Source organism: Coregonus lavaretus (assembly GCF_964263955.1).
Source record: "Coregonus lavaretus genome assembly, chromosome: 21".
Classification (NCBI taxonomy): domain Eukaryota; kingdom Metazoa; phylum Chordata; class Actinopteri; order Salmoniformes; family Salmonidae; genus Coregonus; species Coregonus lavaretus.
Genome location: NC_140008.1, coordinates 20037733 through 20054728, shown reverse-complemented (window position 1 = coordinate 20054728; position 16996 = coordinate 20037733). Strand labels below are relative to the sequence as shown.

The 16996-nt window shown below is 41.7% G+C and overlaps 1 protein-coding gene across 1 annotated transcript; it reads left to right on the top strand.

Moving 5' to 3' along the window:
• Nucleotides 1-556: 556 nt before the first annotated feature.
• LOC311148832 (tetratricopeptide repeat protein 39C) lies at nt 557-15927 on the top strand. Its single transcript, XM_084185825.1, has 14 exons — nt 557-1279; nt 2971-3019; nt 4104-4232; nt 6324-6438; nt 6664-7024; nt 10335-10503; nt 11451-11544; nt 11685-11792; nt 11905-12014; nt 12132-12255; nt 13475-13572; nt 13716-13820; nt 14984-15022; nt 15145-15927. The coding sequence occupies exons 1-14, from the start codon at nt 1137-1139 to the stop codon at nt 15232-15234; spliced, it is 1734 nt and encodes a 577-aa protein (XP_084041951.1). The 5' UTR covers nt 557-1136; the 3' UTR covers nt 15235-15927.
• Nucleotides 15928-16996: the final 1069 nt, after the last annotated feature.

The window sequence follows — 16996 nt, the reverse complement described above, 5'->3', positions numbered from 1 at the left end:
GTCCAGAAGACATCATCTCTCTCTCTCTCTCTCTCTCTCTCTCTCTCTTACAAACACACTCTCTCTCTCCACTCTGTCTTTATCTATATCTTGCACATCATATAAAACATAATGAAATGCTTCAATATACTGGATCCCTTTGTTTGTTTATTATTTTCCTAGTTGGGGACACACCCTTGTCACATACCTCACTGCACATCACACCAGCACCCGTCTGCACTTGCAATTCTGGGAGAAAGGAACATCAAAGAGGTGGATACATGATATATATATATATATATATATATATATATTTAAATTAGATATCTTATTCTAAACTCAAGCCTGAGAGTTGAAATAAACTGAAGTTAGGCACGTTTGCACATTTTGCTGAGGATATCTTTCATAGTTTTTGCAAGCTGCATGCCTTCTTGCTAAATATTAACATTTTCCTTTCAACGATGAAGACTGTGAGAATGTGTTTGTAGGCGTATGCTCTGATGTGACAGTGCACTGCTGTTGTTCTGAAGCTCGCAGTCAAGTGCGCGCTTATTGGCTGGCTGTGAGGTGAAAGGTTGTTGCTGTCGTCAAATCTGCTCAAAGGACTGGACTCTTGAGGCAGAGCAGGACATATTTGGAAAGGGTACTGATGAGAGGAAATAGGCAGCAGGCACAGGCAGGGCTAGCAGACGGTGCAATGGCAGGATGCTGATTTACCACAGCAGGCTTCATCTTTGGAACCTCCCAGAACCTGTATATACCTAGGCCAAAGCTATAGCCAACGTTATGACGACAACCATTTTTTCGACTGACGACGATCATTGCGTGCGGCAGACAAGATAGCAAAACGTCTGAATGAATGTACACGTAGTTTAATCATAGAAATAGCATGTAAATAGCGCCTTTGGTGCATTTGGACGAACCTTGAAGTTGGATGCGCGCCGATGATTCATTTACCGGTGGTCGATTTGCGGTGTAACAGCTTCAGAATTTTCGCCGAAAAGACGCGTCTCTCACCTCATTTGCAAGGATATGTCGGCTCAGTCCCATCATCAATAACCAAGGTGGGATAGTCTACGGGGAAGAATCATTTTGAAACCACATTTAGGCCTGTGTTGAATTTATTAATTATATTCAGCAGACGATAGGCATAAACAATGGCGGGTCCAGAGCAGTCTAAGCAGCAGCAGGTAGAGGATAAAGCTGAGCACATAGATGATGCTGAGCTCGCTCTTCAGGGTATCAACATGCTTCTCAACAACGGATTCAAGGAGAGCGACGAGCTTTTCAGAAAATACAGGTGAGATATTTTTCCTGGCCTTTATAATTTCATAAAATGTAAGCCTATAGTGATATTTGGTCATCAGATCTCATTGCCCACAGCAGCCTATTAGGCCAGACTTTCCCAAACTCAGTCCTGTGGCCCCCCCTGGGTGCACGTTTTGGTTTTTGCCCTACCACGACACAGCTGATTCAAATAACCAACTCATCATCAAGCTTTGATTATTTAAATCAGCTGTGTAGTGCTAGGGCAAAAACCAAAACGTGCATCTGCGGGGGACCCCAGGATCGAGTTTGGGAAACCCTGTATTAGGCTACATAATTATTTGAATTGCACAGGTGATTCATTTAAAGGGTGTGCCTTTGTGTGCTCAAACATCAGATTAACTGTACCAACCTGTTTTCAAGGCCCTGTTCAAATACTTGTAATAACCCTTCCAATTTGAGGTGATCACTGATCCTACAGTATGTAGGTATAGGTGCATCATATTGCTTTACCTATACAATCATGACAGATAGGCCTGCATGATCACCTTAAGGCATTATTAAGTATTTGCATTGTAGCAAATTTTACCCCCAGCAAATTTAAGGTTGGACAGAAATATTGATAAAACATCAGAGCTCAGCATATTTCCATAGAGATGGTACCCATCAGAGCCATACAGGCTATTTCTATTCTAGGCCTACACAAGGCTTTGGTACCATTACAGCATTATAGTCTCACTGGCCATCAGTAATTCCCCAAACACACTGTCCAAGTCCAACACAAAGGCCATTTGTTCTCTTTGGCAGAACTCACTGGTGCCAAACAGGATATTACCATGGTTAGGCATAATTGGCCTTTTAATTATTTTTGCACCAGTGGCTATGGTTATGTATCATTTACTTTACCCTCTATTTCATCTTAAAGCTGCAGATGAATGCTACTGAGTTGGTTTAACATATAATGTAAATCTAAATTTGAGTCTAAATGTAAATATATCCTTGTCTCTTGAAACAATCCCCATTCATAGCCTAACCCCAAAACAGGAAATTAAATAGTAGTCTATGCACTCCAGCATGGCCCTGACATTCCAAACAACAGTTGAATGGGTAATGGTGACTGAGAAATGGAAGGGTAGTGCACTGCACTCACAGCAATCCAGCTCTGTTTGTGCCAACAGGAGAAACTGCCACTAATTTTAGCTTTCTGGTTAATCAAGCCTTTCTCCCTCCATGAGTCGCTGATGATGCTGAGACAGAGGAACGGACTGAATGTCCCTCTGTAAAGCACTATGTGTGAAAACAGATCTGATTCTTAGTAGTGGCTAAGATGTGCATGGTTATTTTTATAACAATTTCAGTATGATTATTGATCATCAATTCTGATGTTTCCTTTAGTTAGTTATCATTAGTAACATACCCTTTACCTAGTCGATACTCAAGTGACACTGGCTACCATTTCTCTGCTTTCTTGAATTATGTTTGGTATGAGGCAGAAGTAAATGTCTCAATCGCTCTCTCTGGCTGCGTTTACACAGGCAGTCCAATTCTGATCTTTTTTTTTCCAGAAATTGGTCAACAGATCTTTTCACATCAGATCTTTTTCAGATCTGATTGGTCAGATTGGACAAATGAGTGAAAAAATATCAGAATTGGGCTGCCTGTCTAAATGCAGCCTCTGTGTCTATCGCTCCCTTCCATTAACTCTATGTTGTCCTTTCTCTTCAGGACTCACAGTCCGCTGATGAGCTTTGGGGCCAGTTTTGTCAGCTTCCTGGTGAGTTTCCTCAGACTGCATCTTGACTGCAGGACAGGTGTTTTGTCATGACCCCTTGGTTGCCATGACCTCTAGCTTACTTCCCTGGTGGTGGTTCACGTCCTACCTCTAATGACATTCTCTCTCATGACATCACTACAAGCATGCAAGCTAAGAGAGAGGGCAAATGGAATGACTCATCCTAACAATGTTAGTGTGCAACGTTACACCATCATAAACCATACAGTGATGAGGTGTCAGGACTTGACGTGACCCAATTTGTGTAATGGATTACATCATCATGATCACTATTGTCCATTTCCCCTAATTTTTGAACCATTACCATAATGGATGCATCTTCAGCTCATCAAAGCATTTTGCTGTGGATACCCTCGCTCTCTCTATCTGCTGCAGTGATGTGTTTGTCGCCTTATTGGTCAGTGAGGAGAGAGTGAAGGAAACCGAGATTTTCTGCAGCATGGTCACGAAACAGCCCCCTGTCACTGCCCCTCATGTCAGAGTCGGAGCACCATGAAGCGAGAGATAATGTCATCCTCCTCTGCCCTCCCATGCAATAGCAAACGCTTGGAAGGATAGTGTGTGGGGTTGGGTCAATGACAACACAAACAGGCCACTGATGCATAGAGGGCCTCACAGTTGTACAAATGAAAAAGCATTCAATTAATCTGAAATTCAAACCACATATTTATATAAGGATGAGGGCATACATTGCATGTCTTTGACTAACAGTTTGATAAAAGGCAACTGAACAAAGAGATTCTTGACCAAGCCAGTGTGGCTCTCACACGTAACACACAATAGGTTCTGGTTGTCACTGTGTTCCTCCGTGTGCTATGGCCTAGAAAGAGCTCTTTGTCCTGTGCCTGCTTTGTGAAACCATTGTGTAACCCCTGTGGTATAATCCTCCTTCAATCCGATTACCACACATTTGTTCATAATACACCCCAATTAAATCAAAATCTGGTCCTATTATTAATAAAATCTGGTACTTATTTCTTTAATTACTTGCATGAGTGTTTTCTCTGTGCCAGCGTTAGCTGGAAAGCTCCAATGTGTTTGTTGTTGTGTATGTGTGGGGGTGCAGAATGCCATGATGACCTTTGAGGAGGAGAAGATGCAGACGGCGTGTGACGACCTGAGGACCACGGAGAAGCTGTGTGAGAGTGACAACGTTGGAGTCATAGAGACAATCAGGAACAAGATCAAGAAGAGTGTGAGTTGGCAACTGATTACAGACAGACAGACAGACAGGCAGAAATGTTTCGTTTACATGGATCATTTATGTTTAGGATATCCCAACATTCCACTGGGCACACACTGGTTGAATCAACGCTGTTTCCACGTTATTTCAAGGAAATTACATTTAACCAATGTGGAATAGACGTGCCCAGTGGGATTGGTCATGTAACATGCATAGTTCTGTCTTGATATCTGCTGGTTATACAGTGAGGGAAAAAAGTATTTGATCCCCTGCTGATTTTGTACGTTTGCCCACTGACAAAGACCTGATCAGTCTATAATTTTAATGGTAGGTTTATTTGAACAGTGAGAGACAGAATAACAACAAAAAAATCCAGAAAAACGCATGTCAAAAATGTTATAAATTGATTTGCATTTTAATGAGGGAAATAAGTATTTGACCCCTTTGCAAAACATGACTTAGTACTTGGTGGCAAAACCCTTGTTGGCAATCATAGAGGTCAGACGTTTCTTGTAGTTGGCCACCAGGTTTGCACACATCTCAGGAGGGATTTTGTCCCACTCCTCTTTGCAGATCTTCTCCAAGTCATTAAGGTTTCGAGCCTGTCGTTTGGCAACTCGAACCTTCAGCTCCCTCCACAGATTTTCTATGGGATTAAGGTCTGGAGTCTGGCTAGGCCACTCCAGGACCTTAATGTGCTTCTTCTTGAGCCACTCCTTTGTTGCCTTGGCCGTGTTTTGGGTCATTGTCATGCTGGAATACCCATCCACGACCCATGTTCAATGCCCTGGCTGAGGGAAGGAGGTTCTCACCCAAGATTTGACGGTACATGGCGCCGTCCATCGTCCCTTTGATGCGGTGAAGTTGTCCTGTCACCTTAGCAGAAAAACACCCCCAAAGCATAATGTTTCCACCTCCATGTTTGACGGTGGGGATGGTGTTCTTGGGGTCATAGGCAGCATTCCTCCTCCTCCAAACACGGCGAGTTGAGTTGAAGCCAAAGAGCTTGATTTTGGTCTCATCTGACCACAACACTTTCACCCAGTTCTCCTCTGAATCATTCAGATGTTCATTGGCAAACTTCAGACGGCCCTGTATATGTGCTTTCTTGAGCAGGGGGACCTTGCGGGTGCTGCAGGATTTCAGTCTTTCACGGCGTAGTGTGTTACCAATTGTTTTCTTGGTGACTATGGTCCCAGCTGCCTTGAGATCATTGACAAGGTCCTCCCGTGTAGTTCTGGGCTGATTCCTCACCGTTCTCATGATCATTGCAACTCCACAAGGTGTGATCTTGCATGGAGCCCCAGGCCGAGGGAGATTGACAGTCCTTTTGTGTTCCTTCCATTTGCGAATAATCACACCAACTGTTGTCACCTTCTCACCAAGCTGCTTGGCGATGGTCTTGTAGCCCATTCCAGCCTTGTGTAGGTCTACAATCTTGTCCCTGATATCCTTGGAGAGCTCTTTGGTCTTGGCCATGGTGGAGAGTTTGGAATCTGATTGATTGATTGCTTCTGTGGACAGGTGTCTTTTATACAGGTAACGAGCTTAGATTAGGATCACTCCCTTTAAGAGTGTGCTCCTAATCTCAGTTTGTTACCTGTATAAAAGACACCTGGGAGCCAGAAATCTTTCTGATTGAGAGGGGGTCAAATACTTATTTCCCTCATTAAAATGCAAATCAATTTATAACATCTTTGACATGCGTTTTTCTGGATTTTTTTGTTGTTATTCTGTCTCTCACTGTTCAAATAAACCTACCATTAAAATTATAGACTGATCATTTCTTTGTCAGTGGGCAAACATACAAAATCAGCAGGGGATCAAATACTTTTTTCCCTCACTGTACACCATCACATTGTTTCCAGCTGTATCAGTATCAAGAATCAAAGCCATGATCTTTTATTTTGAGCTTAATGATATTGGCAACTATGAGATCATGTCAATCCCACACTCAATGTAATTAGAAACTCTCTGAAATAGAATGGATACCTGTTTATGATCAACACAGGGGCCTTCTTCATTACGTAGCTGGACTGGCTGATGGTTTAGCTGAGTGTTGATCAGAGAATGACCAGACTACTGTGTGTTTCTGTCTGTCAGTTGGAGTCCCAGAGGTCAGGGGTCGTGGTTGTGGACCGTCTGCAGCGACAGATCATTGTGGCCGACTGCCAGGTCTACCTCGCTGTGCTCTCCTTCGTCAAGCAGGAGCTCTCATGTAATTTATCATTTGTTGAATCCACAATCATTAAATTACTAATGTACTGTAGCTTGCTTGATAGCAATACAGTATGTATTGTTTTGATACATTTTCTATTCAATTATATGTAATATGATTATTACCAGTCTACTGATTTTGGGAAAAATCTGCAAGTAAAATAGGAATCATGAGTGTTAACTGGATTTGACTGGACTGACTCTTACAGTATCTTCTCCTCAACAGCGTACATCAAAGGAGGCTGGATCCTCCGTAAGGCCTGGAAGATGTACAATAAGTGCCACAGTGACATCAGTCAGCTGCAGGAGACCTGTGTGAGGCGCTGTTCCTCCCAGGAGGAGGACCTGTCCTCAGACCAGGCCAACCACAACACCCCAGTGGAGGGTGCTGTGACTGCAGAGGCCCTGGACCGACTCAAGGGCTCCGTCAGCTTCGGCTACGGCCTTTTCCATCTCTGTATCTCCATGGTACCACCACACCTGCTCAAGATCATCAACCTGCTGGGTTTCCCTGGCGATCGTCTCCAGGGTCTGTCCTCCCTCATCTATGCCAGTGAGAGTAAGGACATGAAGGCCCCGCTAGCTACGTGAGTAGGAGTATTAAAGAACTTCTTAGAAGTGCAAGGAAAGAGAGAGAGAGAGAGGGTTCGATTCAGTCCGTAGCGCTGAAGATCTGCGTTGTAGTGCGATTGACATTTAAAGGCAATGTTCCCACGTTAGCGGAGACTGCATTCACTGTAAACGCTGCATATGTCAGCTCAATCGGAATTTCAATCGCGCTATAACGCTGAACTGAAGCGCTACGGATTGAATCAAACCCTTACTCATAACTGAAGGGAATGACATTCAAGTAATGGGAGAAGGAAAGGGATTACAGTGCTATGAAAAAGTATTTGCCCCCTTTCTAATTTTCTCTACTTTTGCATATTTGTGATACTGAATCTTATCATATCTTCAACCAAAACCTAATATTAGATAAAGGGAACATAAGTGGACAAATAACACAACAATTACATTTTTATTTCATAAACAAAGTTATGTTTGAGAATTCTACAGGAGAATGTCAGACCATCCGTCTGTGAGCTGAAGCTGAAGTCTACATGAAAATTGCTAAAAAGCAACAAATTAGAAGTTTTGGAATGGCCTAGTCAAAGTCCAGACCTAATCCCAATTGAGATGTTGTGGCAGAACTTGAAACAAGCAGTTCATGCTTGAAAACCCACACGTCACTGAGTTAAAGCAGTTCTACATGGAAGAGTGGGCCAAAATTCCTCCACAGAGACGTGATAGACTGATCAACAACTACAGGAAGCATTTGGTTGGAGTCATTGCAGCTAAAGGTGGCACAACCAGTTATTGAGTGTAAGGGGGCAATTACGTTTTTACACAGGTGAATTGGGTGTTGCATAACTTTGTTTATGAAATAAATATGTAATTGTTGTGTTATTTGTTCACTTATGTTCCCTTTATCTAATATTAGGTTTTGGTTGAAGATCTGATAACATTCAGTATCACAAATATGCAAAAGTAGAGAAAATTAGAAAGGGGGCAAATACTTTTTCATAGCACTGTATGTTCATAATGTTCAGGTCACAGTCAGAGTTATTTTTACTGCTTGAATGAGCTGATATACAGTGCATTCTGAAAATATTAAGACCCCTTGACTTTTTCCACGTTTTGTTACGTTACAGCCTAATTCTAAAATTGATTTACAAAAAAAAAAACATAAATCTACACACAATACCCCATTATGACAAAGCAAAAACAGATTTTTTATCAATTTTAGCAAATGTATAACAAATAAACAACTGAAATATCACATTTACATAAGTATTCAGACCCTTTACTCAGTATTTTGTAATCTACCTTTGGCAGCGATTACAGCCTCGAGTCTTCTTGGTTATGACGCTACAAGCTTGGCACACCTGTATTTGGGGAGTTTCTCCCATTCTTCTCTGCAGATCCTCTCAAGCTCTGTCAGGTTGGATGGGGAGCATAGCTGCACAGCTATTTTCAGGTCTCTCCAGAGATGTTCGATCGGGTTCACGTCTGGGCTCTGGCTGGGCCACTCAAGGACATTCAGAGACTTGTCCCGAAGCCACTCCTGCGTTGTCTTGGCTGTGTGCTTAGGGTCGTTGTCCTGTTGGAAGGTGAACCTTCGCCCCAGTCTGAGGTCCTGAGCGCTCTGGAGCAGGCTTTCATCAAGGATATTTCTGTACTTTGCTCCGTTCATCTTTCCCTCGATCCTGACAAGTCTCCCAGTCCCTGCCGCTGAAAAACATCTTCACAGCATGATGCTGCCACCACCATGCTTCACCGTCGAGATGGTGCCAGATGTCCTCCAGACATGACGCCTGGCATTCAGAGCAAAGAGTTAAATCTTGGTTTCATCAGACCAGAGAATCTTGTTTCTCGTGGTCTGAGAGTACTTTAGGTGCCTTTTGGCAAACTCCAAGCGGGCTGTCATGTGCCTTTTACTGAGGAGTGGCTTCCGTCTGGCCACTCTACCATAAAGGTGCTTCAGAGATGGTTGTCCTTCTGGAAGGTTCTTCCATCTCCACAGAACTCTGGAGCTCTGTCAGAGTGACCATCGGGTTCTTCTTACCAAGGCCCTTCTCCCCCGATTTCTCAGTTTGGCCGGGGTGCCAGCTCTAGGAATAGTCTTGGTGGTTCCAAACTTCTTCCATTTAAGATTAATGGAGGCCACTGTGTTCTTGGGGACCTTCAATGCTGCAGAAATGTTTTGGTACCCTTCCCCAGATCTGTGCCTCGACACAATCCTGTCTTTGCTCTACGGACAATTTCTTCGACCTCATGGCTTGGTTTTTGCTCTGACATGCACTGTCAACTGTGGGACCTTATATAGACAGGTGTGTGCCTTTCCAAATCATGTCTAATCAATTTAATTTACCACAGGTGGACTCCAATCAAGTTGTAGAAACATCTCAAGGATGGTCAATGGAAACAGGATGCACTGGAGCTCAATTTCGAGTCTCATAGCAAAGGGTCTGAATACTTATGTAAATAAGGTATTTCCGTTTTTTATTTTTAATAAATTAGCAAACATTTTAAACTGTTTTCACTTTGTGATTAGGGGGTATTGTGTGTAGATTGCTGAGGAATTTTTTGTATTTAATCCATTTTAGAATAAGGCTGTAACGTAACGTAACAAAATGTGGAAAACGGGAAGGGGTCTGAATACTTTCCGAAGGCACTGTACGTAGATATGATGTCATCATTTGATAGAAAGTCAGAGCACAGGTCTTGATGTTGATTTGATTGGGGGTGACGTGTTTTGTTATTCTGCTGATGTGTTCCAGCTCATCTCTTTCCCAGCTCTTGGCACAGTGCTTGTTCCTGCTGTCTCATACATGGCCATCTGTTCTGTAATATCTCATAAGTATCATAATGGCATGTTATAATCATAGGGTATTTATTCATTGTATAATACAGGAAACCAGGGACAGGTGTTTGTTGTAAAATATGTCAAATGGAATATTTGAAGTCATAGAGAATTGAGGACACATTGAGTACAATTGCATGCTGCCAGTGGCAGTTGAATGGTTCAATACTCATGACTAGTAGACCTAAGAATAGCAATAATCATGCGCATGCTTATTAGAATGTCTAGTGGTGAAAAAAGGCCCTGAGACAGAAACTACCATTTGCTATTCATGAAATTGAGATGGTGTTTTACCAAATTACTGCAGTGGGGTTCAATTTTGTTCTATACGCCATCTTCACAAAGCTTTTCTTTGTCAAGAAAGTCAATGTTTCATGTTAACTGTTGCATATTAACTATCTAACAAACTTGAATGTACAGTAATCGATATTTAATAAAAACATCTTGAATTGTCTCACAAATAAACCCGATTGCATCCTCTCTCCTCTGCCCAGATTGGCCCTCCTGTGGTACCACACGGTAGTGCTGCCTTTCTTTGCTCTGGATGGTTCTGACACTCAGGCAGGCCTGGAGGAAGCCAAGGCCATTCTGCAGAGGAAGGCTGTGGTCTACCCCAATTCCTCCCTCTTCATGTTCTTTAAAGGACGGGTTCAGAGGTTAGAGGTGAGCACGATGGGGTCAGTGGACGGTGAAATAACAGTCTGTTGCCGCTTAGCATTGTACAATACAGTAAGTTGTTGTAGCTCTTAGTAGCTTAGGGCCCCATAAAATCCATTAGATTTTCTTGCCTGGTTCCGTTTTGTTTTTTCCCAAATTCCGTTTCCTCCGTTTTTGTTTTTCCAGGTTTCCGTTTTCCCCTGTTTTTCACAGTTTTTCACTCTCAAAATCACACTGTCTTAATAGAAAACAACTAAATTGGATGTCCTAAATCCACAACAATGCTTAAACCACATCAGGAGACTACTTTTGAGGTCTGGATAATTTTTTAGAAATGTTGATTTTTAGATGTAGTTGCCCTTTAATTCCAGCACTCACCTTGCAAGAGGTTGTTGTTTGGTAGAGTGATGGTAGAGTTTGCAAAACAAGTATAATACGTAAAAATTTATGCACACATGACTAAGTCGCTTTGGATAAAAGCATCTGCTAAATGGCTTATTATTATTATTATTATTATTATTATTATTATTATTATTATTATTATTATTATTAAGTACCCACTGGATTTATGCAGATAATCATGATATAATTCTGCCAGGTAAGCATAGGCTACTTTGTAGTTAACATTAATTGAGAAGGTTTTTGGGAAAGCCTTTCCATTTACTAGAAGACTTTTCATTAGCATCATCGCTAACGGCTACACAAAGTGGCACGCACCGCACATACACAGACGGGGAATTCTCTTTGCCTATTTAGAAAGTTGCATTTTGTTTGTGTTATGATAAACCTGGGCTAATTAATACATTTTCAATACATTTTTTAATATTGCTGAATTCCATTTTAATTTCTGGATTCCATGATTCCGTCCGTGTTCTCCTCGTTGCGGATTTTATAGGACCCTAGTAGCTCGTAATTGTGTCAAGTGATGCTATCTCTATCTCATCTATCTCCAGTGCCAAATTAACAGTGCTCTGGTGTCCTTCCATGATGCACTAGAGCTCGCATCAGACCAAAGAGAGATTCAGCACGTGTGTCTCTATGAAATCGGTACGTGTTTCCCTGACATGCATGCATGGCAACTTTCAAATGAGCACCCACACATGCAAACACTCATCAGGTACATTCAGTTTACAGTTGCTGAGAGCCAAATCCCTCTGTTGTACCCATTTGTCTTGTCTTGACTTCAGGCTGGTGCAGTATGATCGAGATGAACTTTGAGGATGCGTTCAGGTCGTTTGAGAGGCTGAAGAATGAGTCCCGGTGGTCACAGTGTTACTATGCCTACCTGACTGGAGGTGAGAGAGCCACTGCCCCAGGAACCTGTGGACCATTGATTTTCATCGTCATCATCATCATCTTCTCAAAATTATCTCACACTCTAAACCCCTCCACCCCTCCCTGTTAAAGTATGTCAGGGAGCTGCAGGGGACTTGGATGGTGCCAAGGATGTCTTCAAAGATGTCCAGAAACTGTTCAAGAGGAAGAACAATCAGATTGAGCAGTTTGCCCTCAAGCGGGTGGGTCATTTTCATCCAAATGTATTGACCATATCTTTATGCACTCTTTGTGAAACTAATAACCATGAACCCTCTCCATTTCTCTACCTTGGCTTCTCTACCCCCACCCTACTGCAGGCAGAGAGACTGAGGAAGATGTCTCCCACCAGAGAGCTGTGCATTCTGGGAGTCATAGAGGTGCTTTACCTGTGGAAGGCTCTGCCCAACTGCTCCTCCTCCAAACTGCAGCTCATGAATCAGTGTAAGGGCTGGAGCTTTATCAGAGGGGGCTTGTGCTTCATAAAGAGAAGACTGGATCTCCTAGTCAAGGAGTTTCCTATGACACAATGGGGTGGAAACCACTTTACTAAATGTTGTGAAGTATTTGACCATTTCTGTGTTTGAGACATTGAGCTCTGTTCAATCTGTATCGCTAAATAATTTCAGATTGAGCGATAGAAATACACTACCATTCAAAAGTTTGGGGTCACTTAGAAATGTCCTTGTTTTCTAAAGAAAAGCATTTTTTTTGTCCATTAAAATAACATCAAATTGATCAGAAATACAGTGTAGACATTGTTAATGTTGTAAATGGTTATTGTAGCTGGACACGGCAGATTTGTAATGGAATATCTACATAGGCGTACAGAGGCCCATTATCAGCAACCATCAGTCCTGTGTTCCAATGGCACGTTGTGTTTGCTAATCCAAGTTTATCATTTTAAAAGGCTAATTGATCATTAGAAAACCCTTTTGCAATTATGTTAGCACAGCTGAAAACTGTTGTGCTGATTAAAGAAGCAATAAAACTGTCCTTCTTGAGACTAGTTGAGTATCTGGAGCATCAGCAATTGTGGGTTCGATGACAGGCTCAAAATGGCCAGAAACAAATAACTTTCTTCTGAAACTCGTCAGTCTATTCTTGTTCTGAGAAGTGAAGGCTATTCCATGCGAGAAATTGCCAAGAAACTGAAGATCTCGTACAACGCTGTGTACTACTCCCTTCACAGAACAGCGCAAACTGGCTCTAACCAGAATAGAAAGAGGAGTGAGAGGCCCCGGTGCACAACTGAGCAAGAGGACAAATACATTCGTGTCTAGTGTCTAGTCTAGGGATGCTGACCTTCTAGGCAGAGTTGCAAAGAAAATGCCGTATCTCAGACTGGCCAATAAAAAGAAAAGATTAAGATGGGCAGTCTGAGATATGGCTTTTTCTTTGCAACTCTGCCTAGAAGGTCAGCATCCCGGAGTCGCCTCTTCACTGTTGACGTTGAGACTGGTGTTTTGCGGGTACTATTTAATGAAGCTGCCAGTTGAGGACCTGTGAGGTGTCTGCCGTTTCCAGCTACAATAGCCATTTACAACATTAACAATGTCTACACCGCCAACGCGGGAACACAGCCTTTATATTTAAATTGGGCTTTAGCTCTGAACGTCCACAATACGGATTAAATAGAGTCCATTGTCCCCTCTCTTTTTAGTGTTACAGAGTGTGGATGACGGATCGTGCAGAGGTCTGAAAAACCTCCTTCTCGGTTCCATCCACAAATGTCATGGAAATAATAAAGATGCTATCCAGGTAATTAGATAATATGTTCCCGAGCACATTATTGTACTGTCATTACGTTATCTTATGCCAGTACAAGCAATTATGTAACTCACTATGTATTTGTGCTGAATTATATCATTAGATTTTCCTTTGGTCTTTCTCCTCCCATCTAGTCGTTCCAGCTGGCTGCCAGAGATGTGTTTGGTCGACAAACCAACTCTTATGTGCAGCCATACTCCTGCTATGAGCTTGGATGTGTCCTGCTCGCCCAGCCAGAGGTGAGAATATCTCAACTCAGACAATCTGTGCGTATACACTACCGGTCAAAAGTTTTAGAACATCAAGCGCTATGATAAAACTGGCTCTCATGAGGACCACCACAGGAATGGAAGACCCAGAGTTACCTCTGCTGCAGAGGATAAGTTCATTAGAGTTACCAGCCACAGAAATTGCAGCCCAAATAAATGCTTCACAGAGTTCAAGTAACAGACACATCTCAACATCAACTGTTCAGAGGAGACTGTGTGAATCAGGCCTTCATGGTTGAATTGCTGCAAAGAAACCACTACTAAAGAACACCAATAAGAAGAAGAGACTTGCTTGGGCCAAGAAACACGAGCAATGGACAATAGACCGGTGGAAATTTGTCCTTTGGTCTGGAGTCCAAATTGGAGATTTTTGGTTCCAACCGCCATGTCTTTGTGAGATGCAGTGTGGGTGAACGGATGATCTCCGCATGTGTATTTCCCGCCGTAAAGCATGGAGGAGGAGATGTTATGGTGTGGTGGTTCTTTGCTGGTGACACTGTCTGTGATTTATTAAGAATTCAAGGCACACTTAACCAGCATGGCTACCACAGCATTCTGCGAGCTTACGCCATCCCATCTGGTTTGGGCTAAGTGGGACTATAATTTGTTTTTCAACAGGACAATGACCCAACACACCTCCAGGCTGTGTAAGAGCTATTTGACCAAGAAGGAGAGTGATGTAGTGTTGCATCAGATGACCTGGCCTCCACAATCCCCCGACCTCAACCAAATTGACATGGTTTGGGATGAGTCGGACCGCAGAGTGAAGGAAAAGCAGCCAACAAGTGCTCAGCATATGTGGGAACTCCTTTAAGACTTTAGGAAAAGCATTCCAGGTGAAGCTGGTTGAGAGAATGCCAAGAGTGTGCAAAGCTCTCATCAAGGCAAAGGGTAGCTATTTGAAGAATCTCAAATATAAAATATATTTTGATTTGTTATTTCATAGTTTTGATGCCTTCACTATTATTCTACAATGTAGAAAATAGTAAAAATAAAGAAACTCTTGAATGAGTAGATGTTCTAAAACTTTGACCGGTAATCTATGTATATGTGGGTGTTTGTGTCCAACATTTACTTAAAGTATTTATCTCAATTAGCTATTGAGTTGTTTTTTGCATTGTGTTTCTGTCCAGACGGTGGGAAAAGGGAGAGCATTTCTGCTTCAGGCAAAGGTACAGTTATCAGATTACATGTATATGAATGGTTAGGGATTTCCGCTTGTGTTTGAAATGACTACATAACACAGTCCATTCTGATTGTGAAGTCATCATTTGTTCTCTGCTCTGCCACTCAGGAGGATTATGCAGGCTATGACTTTGAGAACAGACTTCACGTGCGCATCCACTCAGCCATGGCCTCGCTGAAGGAAGTGGTACCTCAATGACCCTGCCCACCACTGAAGGAATAATGATGATGCAACGACTCAGTCTCCAGCTGTGCACTTGACGATACGGGAAGCATGGCTTTTATTATACGGGGAAAGCCATTCAAAACAACAGTATGACACTCATCAGACAAAATCATTTTTTCCCCCTTTTCTGATAGATGTTTTACACATCCAAATACAATAAACCAACAATTTCATAGTCAATACCATTTTTTTCTTAATGTACTGGAGGGTTTTAGCCCTGCAAACCTTCCTTCCATTCTGTGGACCATACATAACGTTACATAGGATACAAGTAACTTCTTGAAGAGGCACACCTTATTCTCATTTCAGGTTTTCTTGACCACAGGTAGTAACAGTACAGTTAACAATAAGTAACCTTGTATTTTATGTTCTTGTCATATTCTTGGGAAGACATGTACAAGAGACGTTTGAGTATAACCTATAATCAAGTGGTCAAATGGTTATTTGCCAAGTTTTTGTCTTTGTGTTTGCCTCATGTGACAAGGCAAGACAAAGGTTATTGATTGTATTAGTTGTTGCTGCTGCTGTAGTACCCTCTTATTGACCAATATCCATACAGTTATCGCCTCTGGTTTTTCAGAAATGAGTCCTTTATTAAATGGCCCTACTTTGCTTGTCATGATGCCAACAAACATTTTGATAAATATATCATTTTTCTGCATTGAGAAAGTGTTAGTGAAATCTCATGGTGACAACAACCCCAAAAATTATGGGACAAGAACTTAGTGGCCTGCTACCTTGCAGTATTGTATTACGCAGTGTGCCATACATAGTGTACCATACCATGCAGTGAAAACTAGTAATATTAGCATCAGGTACCTTGAATTCTGAATAGTATGAAATTGCTTTTACATTCTGACATTCACATATTAGCTTACAAGTAACATGCACAGATAAAATGTATTGTGACATTTTTGCACAATGCAATATCCAAACAATGTTATAGATTATTTATTTTAGTTTACAAGCAGTGGGCATTGATCTGCACTATGCATGCAATGGCAGGGGTATTATTAGTGACCCAAGGACCTGAAAGCTTATTTTCTACCGCTGTGTACTATGAATCAGAAAGTTTTTTTCCTGAGATACTTTGGATGACAACAGAACACATTTATATTCATATTTACTCTGGTTTTTAACAAAATCCAACAAGGTCCTTATTAACTACAGGCATTGTAATAATCATGGTAGGTTTTAGGTTACTATACAAACTGGACATTAACGTTTGATATTCTGTCGTTTTAGTTTGATCAGGCTTTTCTATCAGGCATCACTGATGACGAGTGAAACATTCAAGACAGTAAAAAACTAAATTGAAAATGCAGGGCATTGTATCACTCTTTTCATAATCACTCTGAGGTATGGTCACCAAGCAATAAAAAGCATGCAAGAAGAGTGCTAACTTTACACTGGAGGTTTGATAAGCTGTCACAAACTTTGTTTACATTTGTTTTTGTCCCACTTCAAAGGAATAACAAAGGCTTAACTACTTGTACAAGCACTACATAGCACACATCATTAATTAGAAAATTCATACTACATGAAGGGTGACATAAACAGTTTAATTCATACTACATGAAGGGTGATATAAACAGTCTTTAATTCATACTACATGAAGGGTGATATAAACAGTCTTTAATTCATACTACATGAAGGGTGATATAAACAGTCTTTAATTCATACTACATGAAGGGTGATATAAACAGTCTTTAATTCATACTACATGAAGGGTGAT

Coding starts and splice junctions, on each gene's coding strand:
- LOC311148832 (XM_084185825.1), top strand. CDS start 1,137: ATGGCGGGTCCAGAGCAGTCTAAGCAGCAGCAGGTAGAGGATAAAGCT. Junction 1,280..2,970: donor GAGCTTTTCAGAAAATACAG/GTGAGATATTTT, acceptor CTTTCTCTTCAG/GACTCACAGTCCGCTGATGA. Junction 13,573..13,715: donor ATAATAAAGATGCTATCCAG/GTAATTAGATAA, acceptor CCTCCCATCTAG/TCGTTCCAGCTGGCTGCCAG.